The sequence below is a fragment of the Uloborus diversus genome, chromosome 5 (genome assembly GCF_026930045.1).
Source record: "Uloborus diversus isolate 005 chromosome 5, Udiv.v.3.1, whole genome shotgun sequence".
Classification (NCBI taxonomy): Eukaryota; Metazoa; Arthropoda; class Arachnida; order Araneae; family Uloboridae; genus Uloborus; species Uloborus diversus.
Window position 1 is genome coordinate 99,910,250 of NC_072735.1, and position 22,877 is coordinate 99,933,126.

The 22,877-nt window shown below is 33.1% G+C and overlaps 1 protein-coding gene across 1 annotated transcript in view; it reads right to left on the bottom strand.

Annotated features, from left to right (window-relative positions):
- The window catches only part of LOC129223399 (ribonuclease 3-like), a 98,306-nt gene that overhangs the window by 69,730 nt on the left and 5,699 nt on the right, over positions 1-22,877 (bottom strand). Inside the window, exons 2-5 of the mRNA XM_054857994.1 lie at positions 17,735-17,888; positions 12,424-12,566; positions 7,512-7,679; positions 2,218-2,524 (exon numbers count right to left, since the gene is read on the bottom strand). Of these exons, the coding sequence (XP_054713969.1) occupies positions 2,218-2,524; positions 7,512-7,679; positions 12,424-12,566; positions 17,735-17,792 (676 nt within the window). The 5' untranslated portion in view covers positions 17,793-17,888. The remainder of the gene's footprint in view (positions 1-2,217; positions 2,525-7,511; positions 7,680-12,423; positions 12,567-17,734; positions 17,889-22,877) is intronic.

The following is a 22,877-nucleotide window of genomic DNA, read 5'->3' on the forward strand; positions in this document are numbered from 1 at the left end:
GATTGTGGTGCAATTGTTGTCACAGTTGCTTCAATCCTGTTCCTTAGGTCCGCTGGTTCAGTTGGTAGTGAAGACACATAAACCTCCACAGGTAGAAATCACATGGTATAAGATCCGGTAATTGGGGAGCTTGTTTCGCATGACTGTCACGCCCACCAGATTTCAGGAGGATTTCATTTGATCTCGTGTAATTTTACTTGTAGCGGTTCATAAAGGATCTAACCGATTTACGCAACAGGATTGTGGCAGCTATTGAAACAATTCATTACAAACACTACACAATGTTTGGGAAGAACTGGGCTACTGACTCGTTGTGTACTGTGTGACTAAAAGGGCTTACATTAAGCACTTGTAAGTTTATACGTATAACTGTGAGTAGCTCTTGGGTCCTGGTAGCCTGATCGGTATTTTCGTAATCTAGCCTCCAGATATCTCTAAATACGTTACATTAAGTTAAAATCTGGAGATTGAGAGGGTATTTTCTAAACTTTAGGACAATTTTCGAGACACTATACGCAAACGTTGAAAACCGTATGCTTCTTATTGTTATCTTGATAAAAAACAAAGTTGTTTCCAATAACCAAATTTTTGGCTAAGAGTTCAAATTTGGTTTTTAAAATATTCAAAGGAACAGCATAATTCATTATTTCATCAAAAAATTACAAACTACCAAGTCCTGATGCTGATATGCACCCTCACACTAGAACACCTCCACCGTCCTGATTATCTGATAAAAATAAGTTCTTAAGATTAAGTTCCTATTTTTTTCTTCTACTTACAGTTATACAACAATTTAACCAAAAATGTTGAATTAATTTTTATCTGTAAGTGAGACGTGATTCTAAAACGTTTTTAGCGTATTTATCATTGATTTTGCGACGAAAAGCGTAAGATTTCTGTTTTTCGCACGACCAAGAAAATTTCTGCGGGAAGAGGTCCCATTTAATCCAGCTAATAGAGAACTTGGCGAACAATTTTAGGTGAAAATTAAATGTAAAATGTTTCATTCAACTCTGCAGAAACTTTTACAGCACTCAAACGTGTATTTTTCATAAATTTTTTAACTTTAAATCTCCGATCACGTTTCGTCAACTTTGCCGGTTGACCTTTTCTTACCTTGTTTTCGGTCGGATTCCTTTCTTTAAAGCATTTTATCAAGCACTTTACTATACAAACAAATAAATTACCAAGTAATTTAGAAACATTTCAAACCAATTTACCACTACTGCGGGAAAAAAATTCAAATTTTGAATGGTGTTTGTGGTTTTTACGAATACCAGCCATTTTACAGTAATAAGCACAATATTAATCAATAAATAAACAAAAAATTAAAGCCAAATGACTTATAAGGGTCAACACAATGCAAAAATATTAGAAAAACGGCATATAATAATTTTAATCATGAATTTGTTCCAAAATATTTGAGTGCATGATGACTTTTGTGGCGTGTTATTTCACTGTCTCTTCGTTTTTTGACCCATTTCAAAAAGAAGATCCATCAATATTTTGAAACAACCAATGAGTTGTATTTAGAATGACATAGGAATGGTATGAAAAAATATTGGACTTCATATTCGAATTCAGTTTTGAGTTATTTTGGTTTTAGTAAAAAATTTCAAAGTGTACAAAGACTTTTGGGAGCCACTGTAGTTCTCAAATAATAGCATTGTAAAGATCGTAATTTTTGGACATACATCAAATTTCAAACTTACTTTTTTCTAAAATCGTTTTCAAAGTAAATAATCTGTCTTTACTTTTGTTATTTGTGTAAAATGTTAACAGAAAGTTATTCAGTGTAAGATTCATACCTTTAATTTTTTTTTTTTTTTTTGAAACGTACGGAAATAATTTAAAAAAAAATTTTTTTAATGGTACATTTGCTCAGTTAACGTTTTGGTATGTCCAAAATTGTGCCTTTTAGCAAAGAAAATATTTTTTTAAGGGCATTTGAAGTGCAATTTTTCCATAATTTATGTCAATTCTTGTCTCTATACAGTATTATAATTTAACTCAAAAATTTTTGAGTTAATTAAAGTGAAAGTTATTTAGTGTTGAAGCTTCAAAGTTGAGGTCTGTGTTTGCTCCCACCTTTTGAGAACTGCCCATATGAGGATAATGATACATAAATGTTTCATTTGCAAAAATAAACATACAAAGGAATCAATGTAAAAACCAGAGACTATCTATTACTGTTAAACACAACTGAAATGAACCTACCATGTACTTCTCGTGCAAATCTAGGCAAAAAATGGAAGCGAGGACAACCATCTGGATCATCATGAGCCTTCCAATTCAAATCTACAAGTTCTAATATTTCCACCAGTAGAAACTTTGAAAACAATTCAAGTCCCTGAATTGTAAAATTAGTAGGGCCATCTTCTTCTAAGTACAAGATGGTATATTCATAATTAAAACGGATAACTTTACAATTTGGAAGTTTGGGTAAAGGTGAGTGAGAAAACATTGAAAATCCCTCGAAAACATAATTTTTTCCTTCATGAGATATGATGGTCGGAGAGCTAGTCTAAAAAGAAAAATAATCAGTTATATAATACAAAACATGTTTTAAATAAGAGTTAAGATGCATGACATAGTATAAGTGCTGTAGTTGGAGAGAAATGTGAGGGAACGTCGTTCTTCGAAATATTTTGTTTATTATTGTCGAAACAATGGAATTTTAAATGAAATTGGTTTCAAACCAACTTGTAAAATGAAATAAATGTCTGCTTTTTGAATGGAATCCGGCTATAGAAATCTAAATTGACCTGTTTTGGGCAAACGAAAATTAACCGTTTTAACCGCCGAACTATTGACGGAAGATCAAATTTGAGAAATTTTTTGAAATTATGTCTATTTATATCTAGTAAATACAGAAATAAAATAAAATTTCGGGAAAAAAAAATTTTTTACTATGTTTTTCAGTGTGTTCCATTTTTGGAACATTGGTGCTTTGCATGAAATATTTTTTTTTTCAGAAAATTTTTTTAAACTAAGAGGTTTTGAATGCGGTTTTTATCTTAGCATACTTTATTACGGAAAAAATAATATTTTAAATTGCATTTATGTACATACCAGAATTCAGAAAATCCAATACAGGAATATCTAATGGCCATGATATGAAAGGAAGCATTGCTGGTGAAGTCGTTTGTCGCTAGAGACGTACCGAGTACTCGGTAATTACTCGGTACTCGGCCTACTCGGCGAATTTGCCGAGTACTCGGTACTCGGCCAAATTCTGATCAGATACTCGGCCAATACCGAGTAGTTGCAAAAAATTGAATATTGTCCTAGACAGATACTAAAATGTATAAAAAAAGAGCAAGCATTATATTCTGCAAACATTTACAATTAAATTTTATAAGTCAAATTTAAATTTTGAGAATAATGAAGTTTGTAATGCTTCATATCAATCTCATATGAATAAATCTTTATTTTAATGTCTGCAAAGTTAATAAAACTTATTTATTAAAAATTATGCAAAAAAGGTAAGTATAGAAAATATGGAAATTTTATATTAAAAATGGATTTTTGCTACAAACAAAAATTAGTTATGAGAAATATAAAAATACCTTTGTTTAAAAAATAAAAGAAAATAAAACAACGTTAAAAGCACAGTGCAGGAACACTGCAGACACATGTTTTGGCATTACAAGGAATTCCTTTTTCAATGCACAAAATGGAAGCTCGTGGATTTAAAGCCATCCGACAAATTTTGTCCAATGTCTTTACATTCTTTAGCTCACATGTTATGCACTGAAAAAGACGTTCCTTGTAACAGGGGAGGAGGGGAGGGGGGCAGAAATACGTGTTTGCAGTGTTCCTGAACATTTGTTTTATCTGCTTTTAAAAATTATTTATTTTTGGCGGACTAGACCTATAATTGATTGGTATACAGTGAAACCCCTCCTAATGGACACCCCTCTTATGCAGACAATTTTTAATTCCACAGTTCCAATACAAATAACATTATTAAACCCCTGTCTTGCAGACACCTCTCTATAAAAATAATGTTTTTGTAAAATTTCTGACACAAAATTTTTTAAATAATGCGTAATTAAATTTCAGCAGGAATTTAGTTTTAAAAACTATTATATGGACAAGGTCTATTCCAGTAAGTTCAAAATTCATCACATGTGTGTCGGTGGTTCTCCTTAAAACATAATTGGTACTTGGTAACTAGGCCGAGTACTCGGTAACTCGGTACTCGGCCGAGTAATGAAAGGCCGAGTACTCGGTGCTCGGCTACTCGGCCAAAGTGCTACTCGGTACGTCTCTATTTGTCGCAATGGAAACATTTCTTAGTCGTATTTTTTTTTGCACACCGCACAACGTCCTTGAGATGCAGATACAATATAATGTCCGTCAGACATTCTTGATTGTTTATGTAAATGACAACGAGGCCCTGGATGACTTTCCACTCGTACTTTTCTTCTTAGGAGGTGAGTTGTTATTTCTCTTCGGAACTCTAAATGCTTCATCTTGACTTCGTGTAACTCACAATGAAGTAACCAACTAGCTACGACTGAAATATTCAGAGCATTACTAAAAAGATTCCATCACCATTTTTTACTCCTCAAATGAGGTCTGTAGCTCCCTAAAAGTTTATCCAAGACGTCCACCCCCCCCCCCTTCCTTCATTGTATCTCTTGATAAGATGAGGTTGTGGCACATCTGTCTTGCATTTCTGCGCATTTGAGTAACGTTTTACAGATGCAAGTGGCTCATGTGTATAACAATTAGATGCTACTGTAACCACTGCATTATCATTCCAGCTGCACATGTACACTGATCCATCAGATCGACAGTCAAAATTTCCTCGATCTTCTTTAGAAAGAGCTTTTTTGGATTTCAGTGGACAATGGCCAGTTCGGTTTTCACGAATTGTTCCTGTTGCTCGTACACCTTTTTTTGTTAGCTGAGAAATTAAGTCATATGATGTAAAAAAGTTATCAAAGTATACTTCATGCTTAGACGTGTCAGGCAAAACTGATAATAGATCATTTACAACTCTGGAACCTAATTGCACATCAGGGGATCCTTCTTTTTTGCCTGAATAAATCTCCATGGAATATGGGTATCCACTTGAAGAGCACAGCATCCAAATTTTGAAGCCGAATCTTATTGGTTTTCCTCTAATAAACATTTTACATGAATGCCGACCGTAGTAGGGAATCATAGATTCATCTATGCTCAATTTTTCATGAAATACACCAAATTGTTGAAGGTTTTTACACAATTCTTTGTAAATAGGGTATACATTTCCAAGTTTGTCATTTTGTTTTAATTCATGGTTGTCCATCAAATGAAAGTTGTTTTTTATTTTTCGAAAACCATTTAGAGGCATAACTGTTGGTACAATTGGCACAGATGTATCTTCTGCACTGCTCCAATACATATCTTCAGAAGGAACGGAATGGTACCCACTCAATAGCAGCAAACCAAAAAATTGTAGGATTTCATCTCTGTCAACATCTATTGATTCTCCTTTTTGCAATGCATACAAGTTTGTCATATTTGCTAAGTGTTCAACATACTGCAAAGATAAAATTTTAAAAAATAAATCAATTGGAGATAAATCCACTATATTCGGAAATGCGTGTCGAAGTGGTTCAATACTTTCTGACGAAATCAGTTTCTGAAAATTAGCTTTCTTCTCCCAAGTTAAATCCATTTCGATTCTTTTTCTACTTTTATTTCCTGATAATTCCATCTTTTTCTTTTTTTTCGTTTTCATTCGCTTTTTACTTTTATTATCTAATGATTTCAGACTTTGTTCTTCCTCCGATTTTTTTGTTAAATTTTCACGAGAGTTGGCGGAAAAAATGTCCACCTGTCCACATACATCAGTTGGTGTAATAGGTTGTAACTCGTCTTTTAGAATGTCTTCTTCCTCAGTGATATTGCCTGGTTCATCAGGGGTAATTGGCATATATCTACATCTGACAAATCCGAATCCGACAATGTCTCTAAATAAGCCACAGCTTGTTTTACAGTAAGAAATCTTGTAGACATTTTTTAACATTTATGAACAGTTGGTATATGTCAAACAGAATTTCGTTTCGCTTGAAAACAAAGCTAGCGAATTATTGAACTGCATTTAAAATATGAAGAATAAAATGCTCACTAATATTATTTTTTATTATCACGTGACAATGCAGCTGTCCAAGCAGGTGTGGATTCGGAGCCATATAGTCAGTCAAACAGTACACTGTTCTTATTTTCTTTGCTAACGAAACCTCATCTCCTTTCAAAATATAAATTTACTTGGTTTTGCCAACATCTACTTCAGAGTACATTCAAAATGAGAAGAAAAAAGAAATATATATTACGAAAAATGAAATTTCCCCTTTGAAGTCGAACGATTTACTTCTTGGAAATTTGACTCCATAAAAGCACCTATGTTCCAAAATTGGAACATGCTATTTTGAAGGGGTACACCTTTTGGAAATATCATTGTACATTTCTACAAGCATTTTAAAATCATACATTGAAGTATTTTTCACAACTATAATAAATATCATCACATTTTCTGAAAAAGCCAATTTTTGGTAAATTTTATAAGAAAAAGTTGCAAAAAGCTAAAAAACACTCATCTTTGAAAAATCGCAATAAATAATTGAAAATATATAAACAATGAAGCAGGAAATCAAAAAATACTTTCAAATAAGACTAAACTGTGTTAAAAAAAATTGTTTATTTTAAAGTTATTTCTTGGGAAAATTTTCAGTTAAATATGATGTTCCATTTTTTAAACATTGGCGGGTAAACGGTTAACCACTCCATGAAAAGAGGTATGATTCACCAAATATTTTTTTCCAGCAACAGCATTGCATAGCATACAAATACAAAAGTGACGACCAGCAACAGGCTCTGGGCTCAGCTAGACTGGTCCTAGTCAATTTACAATCCCCAGTGAAGATCAATGGCCCTCTTAAAACTATCTACTTTCTTGCTCATTACCACCTCTTCCGGTAAACTGTTCCAAGGTTCCACTACCCTGCTATAATAATAATTTTTCCTAATATCCATGTTAGCCTGGGATTTAAATAGCTTAAAACAATGACCCCTTGTCCTGTTTTCAGTGCTAAACTTCAGCCCCGTAACATCCTAACGTCCTAAAACAGCAAATGTAAGCCATTTTTTGGTTAGAAATGGAACGAAATTTTCTAACATAGCTCGCTATGGCATGTTCTCTTAGTCACTAAAAATGTACGCTTCTAGTTCTATTAACAACAAAGTAACAGATGGTCAAAATTACCATGAGTTGCTTCAAGAAAAGGATGGTATGGCTGTGCTTTTGTTCGACTCGACTTGGCTTGGTAGACTTTAGTTTGTTGAACCAAGCCAAGTTTATAAGTCCTTGTTTATATCGAATCCAATATCCTTATTTGTATTGAAAAAGAAATCCCATAAAACCCAGAAAAACATTTCTGCAATTTTTATTGCAATTATGCAATTAGAACTTTGTTTCTCAATACATTCAAGAAAAAAGAAAAGAAAAAAAAAATTACCAGGAAATTTGTGTGAGGTTTCATAGTTATTCTATAATGATGTAATCTGTTTGCATTATTACTCAAGGGATTACACAAAGGTAAATGCTCTTCCCCAGCATAGATACCATGACGAATTCCAGATCGTCTAGCTTTAGCACTGCATCTACACAAAGGACCATCATTCATCTGAAAAAGTGTTTTTGTGAAAACAATAAATAAACCAGGAGTTAACTGTTGAGCAACACAACAATAATAACATTGAAAAAGTAATTGTGCAGGTTACTTCAGATATACAGATCACTCAAAGAGCACAATATATATTTTCAAAGCAAAGTACAACCTCTATTTACAAGCTTATTTGGTATTAAATGTAAGCCAGTTTCAGAGAAAACCCAGTTGATTGAAGGATATTGAAATATTAACAAATCAGTTGATTTATATACATTTTTTATCCAAAAATACTATTAAGAGAATAAAAATGTTATGCAAGTTTAAACAAAGAAAAACAACATAGATATTATGTCAAAGGAAAAGATTTATGCACATGTTTGGGGAGCTGCCAATAATGGACCATAAGCCAGCAGTTGACCACTGTAACACAATAATGTAAAAAAAAAGAATAAATAAGTACATGTTCTTTATCTAAGTGATGAAACAAATTTCTAGCATCCTGTGAAATGCTCTATTATAATTTAATTTTCAGCTAAAGTTTTATTGGAGGTTAGGACAATATACTTACAAAAACCTTTTAGTACTGTACAAAGGAATAAACAATAGTTGGTTATAACACAATAGTTGGAATTCAATTGTTAAAGTTTTGATTTTTACTGTTTGGAAAAAGTGGTCAAGTACTGACACTGGTCATTTTCTGAACGTAAGTGGTCAATTACTAATGAATTATCCTTTTAAAACTATTATTGAAATGATTTCTGTGAAAGTAAATGAATCAGTAAAAGAATTAATCGTTGTAAATCTTAATCAGGGTTTGTTGATTTAAATCAGCTTCATCCAATCCAAGATTAAATCAAATGATTTTTTTCAAAAAAGATGATTGATTTAAATTAATCGATTTGAATCAGTGAATTTTTTTTTTACAAAATCACTGATTGAAATCAGTTGGATTTATTTTTAAAATTAATTTTGCATTTTTTGAATGTGTAACTATAAATTTCACTATAATACTAATTTCAACTTCGAACGGCAAAACTACATAAATCCCTCTTTCTGTGTAAGTAACAGATTTTCAGACTCTTGCAATATTGCTTTTACTCCAGAATTAGTTCAAAACGCAATAAAAGTTTATGGCTTTTCTTATACACCATGACGAATATAGTTAAGAAAAGTTATTGTTCAACATATTATTTTACGCTAAAAAAGTACATGATTTTGGAAACCTTATCTTTTTATCTAAACATTATAACATATTTATAATTTTTTTTTAATATTAAATATTTGGATAACTTATCCTAATTTTAAAAGTAAACTGAATGGATTTATTAATTCAGCTTATACTACTATCTATGTTTTTTTCCTTCTTTACCCTAATCAAATAATTGAATCAATTTCAGAACTTTTGTTGATTCAAGCTGATAAACATAGAAAACTGCCAAATTTTAAGAATTTTTCTTCTAAAAAATATGCAAATTATAATTCTAGGAGACAGTGGTACCACTGTTTCCGAGAATTATAGTTGAAAGATTGGTAGTTGTAGATAACAGGGATGGGGGGGGGGGGGGGTCAACATTAAATTCAATTTGAATCATGCATTTGTATTACTAAAAACAGCAACTGCTATGAAATGAAAATACTAAAAAGTTGCTTTTCATCTTTTGTATGAAATATAACATGTTAATAAATGTAAAGCAATTAATATCTGCAAAATTCTGAAAATTTTTAAAAAAAAAATAAAAAAAATCTGATTTAAAATTTTAAAAATCCAACTTTTTAAATTTTTTAAAAAGATTTAAAAAATTACAAACCCCGATCTTAATATATTTTAGAAGAGTAGAAAAATTAATCTTTTCCCCCTATGTTTTTAGCAGGGAAACTAAATATAACTACTAGACCACTTAACAGTCAATTACTGGCAGTTCACCCCATGTAACAAACTGTTAACATGAATCTATAATTGAATGATTGGATGTGCAGCTTAATACAAATACAAATGTGATGACCAGCAACAGGCTCTGGGCCCAGCTTGGCTGGTCCTAGTCAATTAATTAGTCAGCAATGAAGATCAATGGCCCTCTTAAAGCTATCCACTCCCTTGCTCATTACCGCCTCTTCTGGTAAGCTATTCCAAGTGCCCACGATCCTGCTAAAGTAGTAGTTTTTTCTGATTTCCAAGTTAGCCTGAGATTTAAATAGCTTAAAACAATGACCCCTTGTCCTGTTTTCAGTGCTAAACTTCAGCCCCGTAACATCTTTCATTTTAATAATTTAAACAACTGAATCATGTCCCCTCGGTCTCTTCTTTGCTCAAGACTGTACATTTTTAGCCTTCTAAGCCTGGAATCATAGTCTAAGTGAGAAAGTCCATTTATTAGCCTTGTAGCTCGCCTTTGAACCCTTTCCAATACATTAATGTCTTTCTTAAGATAAGGAGACCAAAACTGAACAGCATACTCCAAATGAGGTCTTACTAAACTCCTATATAAAGGCAGAAGAACTTTCTTAGATTTGTTTCAAATAGATCTATTGATAAACCCAAGCATTTTGTTGGCTTTGTTACTAGCAATACTGCACTGTTGACTAAACTTAAAGTCCTGATTTATAAAGATACCCAGATCCATAACATTCTCTGCCTGATTTATGACTGAACCCTGTAAACGATATCTCATACGCTTATTTCCATGACCTAAGTGTAGCACTTGACATTTCCCTATATTAACTGCCATACCCCATTTATCTGCCTACTTAGTAATATGATCTAAATCCTCTTGCAGCAGTTTTACTTGTTCTTCATTTTCGACAATCCCCATAACTTTTACATCGTCAGCAAAACAATTCATGCTTCCAGAAATATTTTCATTGATGTCATTCATAAATATAATAAACAAAAGAGGCCCTAAAACTGATCCCTGAGGAACCCCACTTAAAACATCACTCCAATTAGAATGATTTCCTCTCACAACTACTCTTTGCTTCCTACCAGTAAGCCAAATTCTAACCCAAAGTAAAGTTTTTCCTCCTATTCCTATGTCAGCTAACTTGCTGAGAAGAGCAACATGCGGTACCTTGTCAAAAGCTTTTTGAAAATCAATATAAACAACATCCACACATTTTTTTAAAAAACTACCAAATTAAACTACCAAGTCCCTCTTCCATTGGTTTTAACAGCAGAATGACTAGGGGAATAGAACTGGTTTACTGTTCGTCAGAACGTAGGGTGATGCCTCAAGATTTTGATTCATTTGTTTCAAAAGGAATGAACCTTTAACATCATCTTGAGATAGGTGGGAAAAGCATGCTGGGGGGGGGGGGGAGAGGGTGCTATTTTCTGAGCAGGTTAAACACATTATAAACTTGACTGTCAATGAAGGTTCATTGTAGATCAAGTGCAGGGTTTTGTAAGAAAGTGACCATCACAATGGAATTCACTGTCCTAAATTAAGTTAGAGATTTGTTAAATTTTTGTGAGTTCCAATTCCGGACACTAAAATAGCAAATAATTTTATTTGAATCAGAATGTTAAAAAAAAAAGTATATTACTATAATTCAACACAGGTACATAAAACAATAAACATTTGAAAAAAAAAAAATTTAAACAAAAAAAATTACACAGGGGAACAAAAAAATGTTTTTTCTTTGGTGCCCCGAGTTTGAGAACTGATTTTAGATATGTTTGGATCTCTGAATTGAAATATGAAATTAGTTTTTTTCTAGCAGCTTTACTTTTTTAGATAAGTGCTGCTGTTTAACCCAAATTGTGCAGTTTTAACTCCATTTTGCGCACTTCTAAATCAAGTATAGGCTTCTGAAACACGGATTGCTTCTGGCAAATTTACCCTATTGTCAGCCTACAGTCTATTAACATAAAGCAGAGCCGGATTTGGAAGTGTGGAGACCCTGGGGCAACGAAGGATTGGAGGCTCCTAATGAGGGTTCGAAAAGATCATCATATTTTCGAAAATATCTGATACTTTGATATATATCCGAATATTTTGATATATATGTATATATCCGATATTTTCGACCCGTGAAAGTTAGAATATTATGTAAAAATTTTATTGTGGGGGCCCCTTTAATGTGGAGGCCTCGGGGCAGTAACCTGGCATGCCCATCCCCAAATCCGGCCCTGACATAAAGGTAAATTCACCAGTTGCAGTAAACGTTTGACAAGTTTAGTAATAACGCTTCAAGAAGTTAAGGTCAATTTAAGTTCTTGGTTTGCATATATTTGCTTTGCGAGATGTGTGATGAGCTCGATCTTTGTGTACAATATTTTTCAGGGCCCGATTAATATAGTGGGTGACCCAAAATAAACATTTTTTGGGGGCTCTCTGAAGTCAAACCTTATAAACATAAGCATTAATGGGGAACCACCATTTCAGGGGTGTTAAGGTGTTTTACCATTCGTTCAAAATATTTCTTGACAGGCCCACACTTAAGTACATGTAAAAAAGGTATATAAATAAAGGAGAAAACTTAAGAAAATGAAAGAAAATTAAGGTAAAGTTTTCTTAAGTAAGACTACTACAATTTTAGTCATTTTGAGGCTCTTAAAAATTAGGGACCCATGTCCAAGAACCTAATTGATTGTTTGGTAATCAATCTCTTATTATTTGTACAATACAATAGGAATAAAAAACAAAAACATTTAAAAGACAACTATAATAAACACTGTTCAACAATATCATCAATTTTATTAAATGTAAAAGTTGTTGTAATCATTTGAATAAGTTTTAGAAACAACATAAGCAAAACTTACCTCTTTGGGATCATTATACCACAATTCATGGTGAAGACGATATGGATGCTTTCTCTTTTTTTCCAGCTCTTCCATCGCAGTATCTTCCTCATCATCAGAAGAGTTTTCACTACTGCTAGAACTCTCACTATCACAATCAGCTTCTTTATTGAAAGAAGTACAAGCAATAAAATTACTAAAAACAATACCAAATAAAAATATAGTAAAATGTAAAGAGTTGGGACTTTAATAGTGGCAACTATTTATTTTCACCTGATACAAAAGTGATACATTCTATCAAAGTTCTATCAACTGTCTATCAAGTCAGTCACAAGCATTGTGTGCAATTTGTTTCGAACACTGGCACAACTTGTTTTCAACACAATGGAAGATGTATGACAAATGTAGCAGGGACTGTTGTGTCGATAGTTTAAATGGATCAGACTACAGCTATAAGAATCTCTTGAATAGTTCTGAAGCTAAGGATACAAAGTGGATCCTCCACCTTAGGAATTAAGTCAGTCACAAAGGCTTATATCCTTATAGCTTTGACTTAATTCCTAATATGAAGAAAATATTTTGTAAAACTCTAGACTAGGGGTTCTAAATAGTAGCCACTGGCTACGAAAGTCAAAAAAAATAGTAGCCACTTTTGACAGCCTTTTTTTAAATATATTCAGCACTAAAAATAAATAACCTTAAAGGAGTTGACTCTGAATTATGTTGCCAAGGTGGAGTCGACTGAATGTCTCACGATTGAAAGCGTGTTGGCATAGCATGATATACAATATGATTTTTCAACAAATAAAGAAACATACGATTGCCACTTTTGGTGACTAAAACTTCCAATTTTCTGGTAACTATTTTCAATAAAATGGTTGTCCATTGGGCGACTAGCGATTGGTAATCTACAGCTTTACCATTTCGTGGTACTAGCTTCAGAACTGTTGAAGAGATACTTGAGGCGGTAGACCCACTTCATTCGAACTATCAGCTGAACAGACACTACTAAAAGTGTCCTACGACTTCTACATCGTCAGAAACGAGCTGTACACAATGCTTGTGACTATATTCATGGACAGTAAACCTTGGGGGCATGTACACTTTTGCATTAGGTGAAAATAAATAGTTGCCAATGTAAAAGTTTCAACCCTTGTACAATTCAACGAATAAAATAAACTTATAAGTATCAAAATTAACTTAAAAGAATGTGACAATATTGCCAGATCAAGATTGCATAAAAAAGTACTCTATGCTTAAAATAATAAAAAAAAAAATAAGTCCAAATCAAAAAATTAAAAACAAGAATAGTAAGAAATCATGTACTTGTGTAATATTAACGTAATACTTATCCCTATGCATTATGATGAAACTATACTAAAACAGAACAATTTTGAGGCAATATATTATGGTCGAAAATTAGTTTTCAGAAAATGTCAAACCTTTTAAAATACCACTTTGAAAATACTTAACTCATTTAAACATTGTAAACATTAAAATAAAGTGAAAATCTTTTGTACTAGTTGCAGCTCCTCAATAAGTGCACGAGCATGTGAACGATCAAGGAAAATCAAGAAATAAAATTAGTAAGAACTAAAATAGAAGCAAACACAGCAATATAGTCACTAACACAACTAGTAACAAGAATAATCTACCAGATAGATTATTGTTAATTTTCAAAAGTCCCCCCGCCCTCTTTTTATTTTCTTCAATCCAGTAATACACAGTCAAAGTACTGTTGGTTGCTAAAACCTTTGATTCTCTATCACATTTGTGATAGAGAACTCCGGCTGAAAATGCTTATGGTTGCAAAAGCATATGAAATGTGGAAGGAGGAAACCACCACTGTTCTCAGAACCAGATTAATGCATGGTAAATGAGCTTGGTTGATACATAAGTTTCAAAATGCACACACTGCCTTGTTTTTAAGTTTAATTTCAATTTGTAAAAAGTCATTATAACACTATTTTTAAGAATTACTTTAAGTGAAGTGAGGACATACCTAAGCATCCAAACCAATCTCTCAATTGGTGACACACTTAAATTTATTGCAAAAAGTTATTGATTTGTTTGCCAAAAATAAATAAATAAATAAAATTTAAATACTAAAAAGTAATTTATGTGATGCTGAATCAGCATGCTTGTTTTTCGAAATTTGTTTTGTTTCAAAAGCCTGTCAAATGACTTTCAAGCCACCACTGCTCTGTACTGAAATTCAGCAACATTTATAAAAGCATTAATTGAACATTTAAAAAATACTATTGCGGCATTGAATTCTTTCAACAAGTTTCACACATGTTAATTAAAAATAATAATAATAATATTTTTTCAACATTTTGTCATGTTTTTAAAATATTTGGTCATGTTTAGAAATTATAAAAAGAACATTTGCAGGCAGAAGTTAATATAACTTAAACAATGCCAAAATAGCCATTTTATTAAAGAAATTAAAGTATTTTATCCTAAGTTAAAATATGCAACATTATCACTATTTGAAACACCTTAACAAAATATTAACAACAAGTTTTCATTACTTGATAGGTATTTTTAATATTTAATTTCAAATTAAATGACTAAAGGACATTTTTGATGAGTATAATTCTTGAGCTTGTGCAAATGTTCAGTTCAATCAAAAACTATAACAGTTAGAGAAAACATTAACCATAGTTTTACCATGTTTAAATGCTCATTATAGCATTTTTTTTAGCATAATTAATTGCAACATGTACTGAATTTTCATATGCAACTTTGGAAAATTTTTCCAGTTTTACTGTAAAAGAACCATTTTCTTAAATGTTAAACAATTCAACTACTATTCCCACAACAGAACTTTGACCATGACAACTAACAAAAAAAAACCTTCAGGCTATATCTATATTATAATTTTTTAACATGTTAACTGATCAGTAACGACATTTATCATAACATTGCTTCACAATTCAGTAATTAAATACAGTAAAAATTTCATTACAGCAAATACCAATAGGATGAAAAATGTTTCAACAAAATACATGTTCAGTTCCAGTTTTGCTGCCATTACATTACTTGAAGTTCATTACAACAAACAAAACTTGAGATCTCTTGAAGGTTGTTGTAATGAAATTTATTTCACTGCACATTTTCTTGATGAATTAAGTGATCCAGGAACGCATGCCCCAATATATTTTTTCCATGATCCACCAAACTGTTCAGGATAAGATTTTTTTTCTTTCCTTTTTTTTTTCTTTTCAATATATACCAAAATTTAGATTATCCACTAGAACAGTGCTTCTTAACCAGTGTGCCGTGGCTAGGTCTTTGGTGTGCCCCAGTATTTTCAGAGTTATAGTAAAATGAAGAACATAGATGTATTTTACTTGAGCAAGAGATCAGATATAATACTGCTGGTATGATTAATTGCTAAACTGCATTGAAGACTGCATACCAATGGTGAAACATTTATTTTTCCAGTGTGTAAAGAAATGGTACGGGGAATGATAAGTACCGATACAATGAATGAAGTGGTCGGACTGAAAATTCCAGACAATGTTATTGTTCAACGATGGGTGACATTAGACAAATATTGGTTGGGAAACTAAAAATAGCTAGAATTTTTTTTTGCTAATTAGGACGACATTAAAGATACTTATTTTTTTCTGCAAAGAATTTTCTCAGCATAGTGATGAAATTTTCAATACTACAATTATGTGAATAAAAGGTAACGGGATCCAGAGTTACAACTGCACAAGTGCTTGGTGTGAATGAAGAGTGGTAATGACAGGAAATGTCAAAGGGTGCATGTTGAACGCGAAAAATCAAAATTCAAAGATTCAAATGTGAGTCTTCCATTGTTAAATTCTCCTGGAAAACAATATGTCAGATGAGCTGTAGTCAACCATGGTTAAGCAGTTAAATACTTCAATTTCACACAGTTACGGCCACTTAATTCTCATATTTTTATCGTACTTTCAAAAGAGGTGGAGGCTAATGATCACTTCTTGCTTTTTCACATGGAGGTTAACGAACTTTTGAGAAGCAAGTTCCAGCCAAGAATTTTTTAGTTGAAAGGACGAGGTACAAATTTTTGATGTTTCATGACGACAGTTTATTACAAGATAAATATTGTCTGGGAAAACAACCGTACCTGGCTGATATTTTTGAGAACCTTAACGAACGGAATTGAAAAATTCAAGAACGCGGCGAGATTGTGTTCAGATTTGGGGAAAAGCTACACGGGTTCAAATCAAAAATTATTCAGCAGTGGAGAGTGGAATTAGACTGTGCATCACTGTTCGTGTTCAAACCGATCAGTTACACACCTTCTGAAAGAAAAGCTATTGAATGAGGTGGCAGAACCTTTGGCCTTGATTCAGAACAAAGTTTCAACGTCACTTCTGTTTGACTGACCTTGAACAATATCTCAGCAAGGAACTTTCTTTGAAAACATGAGAAAAATTCAAAGACCTTAGGAGCGACCGCTCCTTAAAACAGGGTTCAGTAAAGTGCATTTGGAAGTATACTGACTGTGAGTAAAAAGAGTACACAAAACTCTGATCACGCTATTCATGAGCTGTTAGAGTTACCACTTTAAAGAACATATACTTGTGATATGGGATTCTTACGATTGTAAATTTATAAGAGCAACAAATATCATATCTAGATCCTTGATCTGAAAACTTCTTGTAGCTCTTCCCAATATATAGAGCTGAATAAAAGTGCCACTGTCTTTCAAGATAGGTACAAGTGTCGCAGTTGTATATTAAGTTAAGGTTTGGTACTTTTGGGTCGTAATAAGCACTAAAATTCATGAAGTACTTAAATTTAATTTGGAAAGAAACTGAAACAGTAATTGAAAGATTTCAAATATTTAAACGATTTGTTGTTCAATTCATATGGATATACAGTGTTTTTCTCTTTCTGTCCTTGCTTTAACAAGTGAATGATGAAAGCATTGTCCTTATTGATACAAACTTGGTCCAGTGTGCCGCAAGGAGCGAGGCAACTATCTGGTGTGCCGTAAAGTCAAACAGGTTGAGAAGCACTGCACTAGAAGATAACCAACCAGTGTTATTTCATGATTTCTTTGTTACTAAGAATTTATGAAATGCAGAAAAATAAGCATATATTTGTTGAAACGTTACACTTCACTCATGATCAACAAATGAAGAGTTTCACAGAAGATTTACAAATCTGTGGACTGGAGTCTCATACCCACAATATTTTTCAAAGAAAATATCTGAAAAATTGCTGAATTTCAGACCCTGGCACTTCTAAGTGCATTACCCAAACTGTATATATTATTTCAGAAACATATCCAACTTAAGTAATAAAATAAATGATATTCAGTACATACTAGGAGGTTTCAGTTTTCTCAATTTTGTCTTTCTTACAGGAGGTTCGTACTTTGGCATTGAAGCTCTCACCCTCTCTGCTCTATCAACTAACTTCTCTTTGAATTTTGCATGAAGTTTTACCAAGGCACTAGTTGCAGTAACTTCTTTTGAAACCTACATAATTTAATTAGGAAAACAACTGAATGCATTGAAATATTTTGGAAGAAAAGTCACAATATATTACTTATGATGCCAATAACAAATGATAAATAATTTTAAAGAGCAGGAATCTAAGATATAATTGTAAACTTAAAACAATTCATCAATATTTGAAACATGTCTGCCCGTGCAAAATTTCACTGTAGAACAAAAAAGCTATCTATATAGATAAAACAAAGAATATACATGTGTATATATGTATGTTCCCCTATACAAATCCACAGTTTACGTCGGATCTTGACCAAATGTGGCAGGGAGGAACTTGAGCACCCAAGAAGGAACACAGGAGGGGGGGGGGGGGTTTAAACGCCAAAAATGTACCAAACCATTCAAATTTTAATTTTAGGGCCCGAAAATGGCATTAAATGGCTCTTATTATCTGAAAAATTTTTTTGACAAGTTTGATTTTAGCGCCATTTGAAAGCATGCAAAAAATACCCTTGGAGTACTTTTACTTCCTTCAAATTCCAAAAAAAAAAAAAAAAAACAAGGCTGTAAAATCACCAGAAGAACAATTAAAAGCATTTTTCAGCCTAATGGAACAGCATTCTCATGTCAGAAAATTATCGTTTGTGTGATTTCATTTTAAATGTGAGCCTGTTGCTGGTCGTCACTTTTGTATTTGTATTTGTAATACATGAAGAACTAGGAGTATCTATTTATCAAATTTCATGCCAGAAAATATTTTCCAGCAGCAGTTTTCTTTTGTGAAGATATAACAAACAGCGCTTTGAATGACTAACAGATTTTACCAAGGTTTCATTATTTTAAAGAGGGCAATGTAGCTGCTAATTTAAACCTGGGACTTCAATACCATAAATTTGTTCTTGAGCAAAGAAGAGACCGAGGGGACATGATTCATCTGTTTAAATTTATTAAAACGAAAGATGTTACGGGGCTGAAGTTTAGCACTGAAAACAGGTCAAGGGATCATTGTTTTAAGCTATTTAAATCTCAGGCTAACATGGATATTAGGAAAAATTATTATTTTAGCAAGGTAATGGAACCTTGGAACAGCTTACTGGAAGAGATGGTAATGAGCGAGGGAGTAGACAGTTTTAAGAGGGCCATTGATCTTCACTGGGGATTGTAAATTGACTAGAACCAGTCTACCTGGGCCCAGAGCCTGTTGCTGGTCGTCACTTTTGTATTTGTATTTGTATTTGTAATACATGAAGAACTAGGAGTATCTATTTATCAAATTTCATGCCAGAAAATATTTTCCAGCAGCAGTTTTCTTTTGTGAAGATATAACAAACAGCGCTTTGAATGACTGACAGATTTTACCAAGGTTTCATTATTTTAAAGAGGGCAATATAGCTGCTAATTTAAACCTGGGACTTCAATACCATAAATTTGTTCTTGAGCAAAGAAGAGACCGAGGGGACATGATTCAGCAGTTTAAATTTATTAAAACGAAAGATGTTACGGGGCTGAAGTTTAGCACTGAAAACAGGTCAAGGGATCATTGTTTTAAGCTATTTAAATCTCAGGCTAACATGGATGTTAGGAAAAATTATTATTTTAGCAGGGTAGTGGAACCTTGGAACAGTTTACCGGAAGAGGTGGTAATGAGCAAGGGAGTAGATAGTTTTAAGAGGGCCGTTGATCTTCACTGGGGATTGTAAATTGACCAGGACCAGTCTAGCTGGGCCCAGAGCCTGTTGCTGGTCGTCACTTTTGTATTTGTATTTGTATTTGTAAATTACCCTGAATAAAACCATTCTGAAGATTTTTTTTTTCCTCGACTGTGACTAAATAAAATTTTGTTTTTGTGTTGAGGTAAAAAATTTCCCCTTTTGATTATTATTTGCTAATTTATCTTCTTTTCTTCTTTTTTGTTGTACTGCCAGCAGAGGAGAATCAAGGATTTTAGTTGTATTTATGGAGGGTTGCGTTTAATTTATTCAGGAATTTTTGATTTGCCGTTTTCTTTCTTTAAGAATGATTATCAAGAAGAAATTATACAGTATATTTTTTTTTCGAATTCAAACCTGATTGTTGAACATGTGTCACTTGACATAACTTTTATTTTCAAGGTAGACTGCAAAAAGCCAGGCAATGCAACTAGTAATTTTATAAAATTAAGCACAAATGAAGCACATAGAAGAATAGAGGTGTAAGTGCTAAAATTAAAATTTGAAGATTACTGGTAAAAATAGAAGAAGAAATTCTCAACTGTTTTGGGGCTAAAAATGACACTAGTAGCCCTGATAGGTGCTGCTAAACAGCTTGATTCAAAAAAAAAAAAAAAAACTTCTAAAGGAAATCCTACCTACAGTTTGAACATTGAAAAGGCGTTTTACTTAAAACTTTCAAGAGTCCACTTACATCTCTTTGCTTCTCACTTCCTCAAATTAAACATAAAATAGCAGAACTTTTTTCCCATAATGAATATTTTTTAGAATGTTCTACAACAGTTTTATAAGCGTGTTCCAAAGAAAACTAACAGAGATATTTTACTAAAACCTAGAACTGTTTTGCCTAGTATGGATTACAACAAATTCACTTATTTGGCAGATAATTAATCTTTCTAAGATATTAGAATATTAAACATAACATTAAAAAATCACCAAATACTAGAATTAGGTAATAGATAATCAGACGTGGCTCCAAGGGAGGGGCAGGGGGGGCAATTGCCCCCTCGTCGGAAGCGTCTTGCCCCCCCGTCGGGGAAAATTTAGTATTTCGTCGGGGAATCTGTTTGCTTTGGCGTTTATCGTAAATGATAAAATTTTCTCATATATGAACTAAAAAAAAAAAAAATTAGTAGAAAAAAGTAGAAGTATCTTATATATATATATAAAAGGAAACAAAAATCAATCCCCTTTGAGGAAAGTTTAGCCCGAGTCCGTATAACGTCGTCCAGATGGTGACAAAATATAGCTATTACTTCGGGGGAAATGGTGTGTTTTGATCCTTGAAATTTCTGTTTGTCGATGCAGGGTGTCGATGAGCTGGTTTTGACCTCAGGGTGTCCACTTAGACTAAAAGAGTACCATCCCCGTCCCTGCAGAATGCAGTGGTGATTAACGGTCAGACCTAAGGCGTCGTCATCGGGTTACAAGAGAAATACGTACTGAATGACAATAGCCAGGACGAGACGAGAGGGGATGGGGGTGGGGGGGGGGGGGGTTGTCATCGGGGAAGAAAAAACATGCTTCGGAGATTTTTGCTTTCCTATTACATTCGCTAAACAGCTCTTCATCAGCACGTCAAGTGTGCAGGATCCCGCAGACGCAGACCGCACTTATTGATGCATATTAAAGTACTTTATTTTCACTCAGAAGTTACAAGTAAGTTATTACTATAGTTATTTACAACTTTTCTAATTATTGTTGATTATTCTGCAACAAAACATATCGATGAGTAAATGATTTTTTTACCTCATACAAGGAAGTGTACTAAAGTAGATTTAATGTTTTAATTTTTTAGTGCAATGATGTCTTGTCTTCAAATGCTAAATGCAGGAAAAAAATTCTTTGGACTAATATAATAAAAGCAAATAGATGTTTAACATTTTAAATACATTTTTCTCAAAAACTTATATTGATCTTGTTTGTAGGCTGCATAATAGTTTTGTTGGGAATGAAGAATGATTTACTAAACATTCAGGCTTGGCACAACTAAACAATCATTAGATTATTAAACGTCGGGTTGATAATGCATCGGGTTTGGGTTCTTTTTGAGAAAAATGTTTGGGGGAGGGGCGAACCTTTTGGAAAAGGCAAAATTAAATAAATAAATAAATCATGTGTTAAAAGCAATTGAAAACATACATTTTGCTTCCATTTTTTTTTTTTTTTTTTTTTTTTTTCAGATGTTATCATGTAGTCGAAACTCATGTTTCTAACTTAAAGTAAAAGCTGCGCTTAGCCCAGACCGCTGTAATCATTTGATAGGACCAAGTCCAATTCAAAAGTCAACATTGCTCCTTCGAGATCGATCAAACCAACTTACAGACTGATACCAGACTCAATCTTGTTTATTTTTTTTTTGCAAGCTATATTCTTTTTTGTTTAATATGCTTTTTTTTCAAGTACTAAAATAGCGTAAAAAAGCAGTGCTGCGCAGTCGGAGTCGGACAGATTTTGGAGACAAGGAGTCTGAGTCGGCATTTGTAGGTTAAAAATTCCAAGAGTCGGAGTCATTTTCCCTCAATGCCTGTAACACTGCCAGTGATTGCGGGGTCGGAGTGAGAGTTGGAGTCGAACTGATTTTAAGGTAAAGGAGTCGGAATTGAATTGTTTGTCGGTGAGTTAGAGGGGTGATTAAAAATTAATTGTATCGAAAGCCAATGTGAGCATGAGCACGAAGCAATGCGTTGTCTTTTCGTTTCCCGCGCTGTTTCTCTCTGTCGACTGCTGTCATTGGTTTTTCGAATCAAAAACAATTTTTACTGTGTATTATCTTAATTTTTGAAAGAGTTTATAACTCAAAAAAAGTTTTGTTTGCCTATTTCTGTCCTGATATTTTTGTAGTTGCAACTACATCTTATAAGGCTTCAAAATGCAGAATTTTATATCTATTTTTCAAAATTTCCTCCGGGGAAGAAATCCCCGGGCCCCCTACAATTGGGAATATTTTGTACTCCACTTAAAGGGGAGTCATGTGTGACTTTCTTGATAACATTTCCCCTCTTAAGGTCAATCCAACACAGGACATCAGGGAAAACGATCGTAACACGATAAACAAAAACGATTAAAACACGATCATCAAAAATTAAAGTATTGCTGTATGTATCAGATGAAAGAGACCGACATTGTCAAGGAGAAAAAAAATTATAAAAAAAAAGTGCCTCTCTTACACCACCGAGAGAAACGTTGTTAAAACTGCAAAAGGGGCCCCACACCTAAAATGGCTTAGGGCCCCGTTAAGTCTAAATCCGGCCCTGAGTTGGAGTCGGTCATTTTCCCTCCGACTCCGTAGATCTGCAAAAATGAT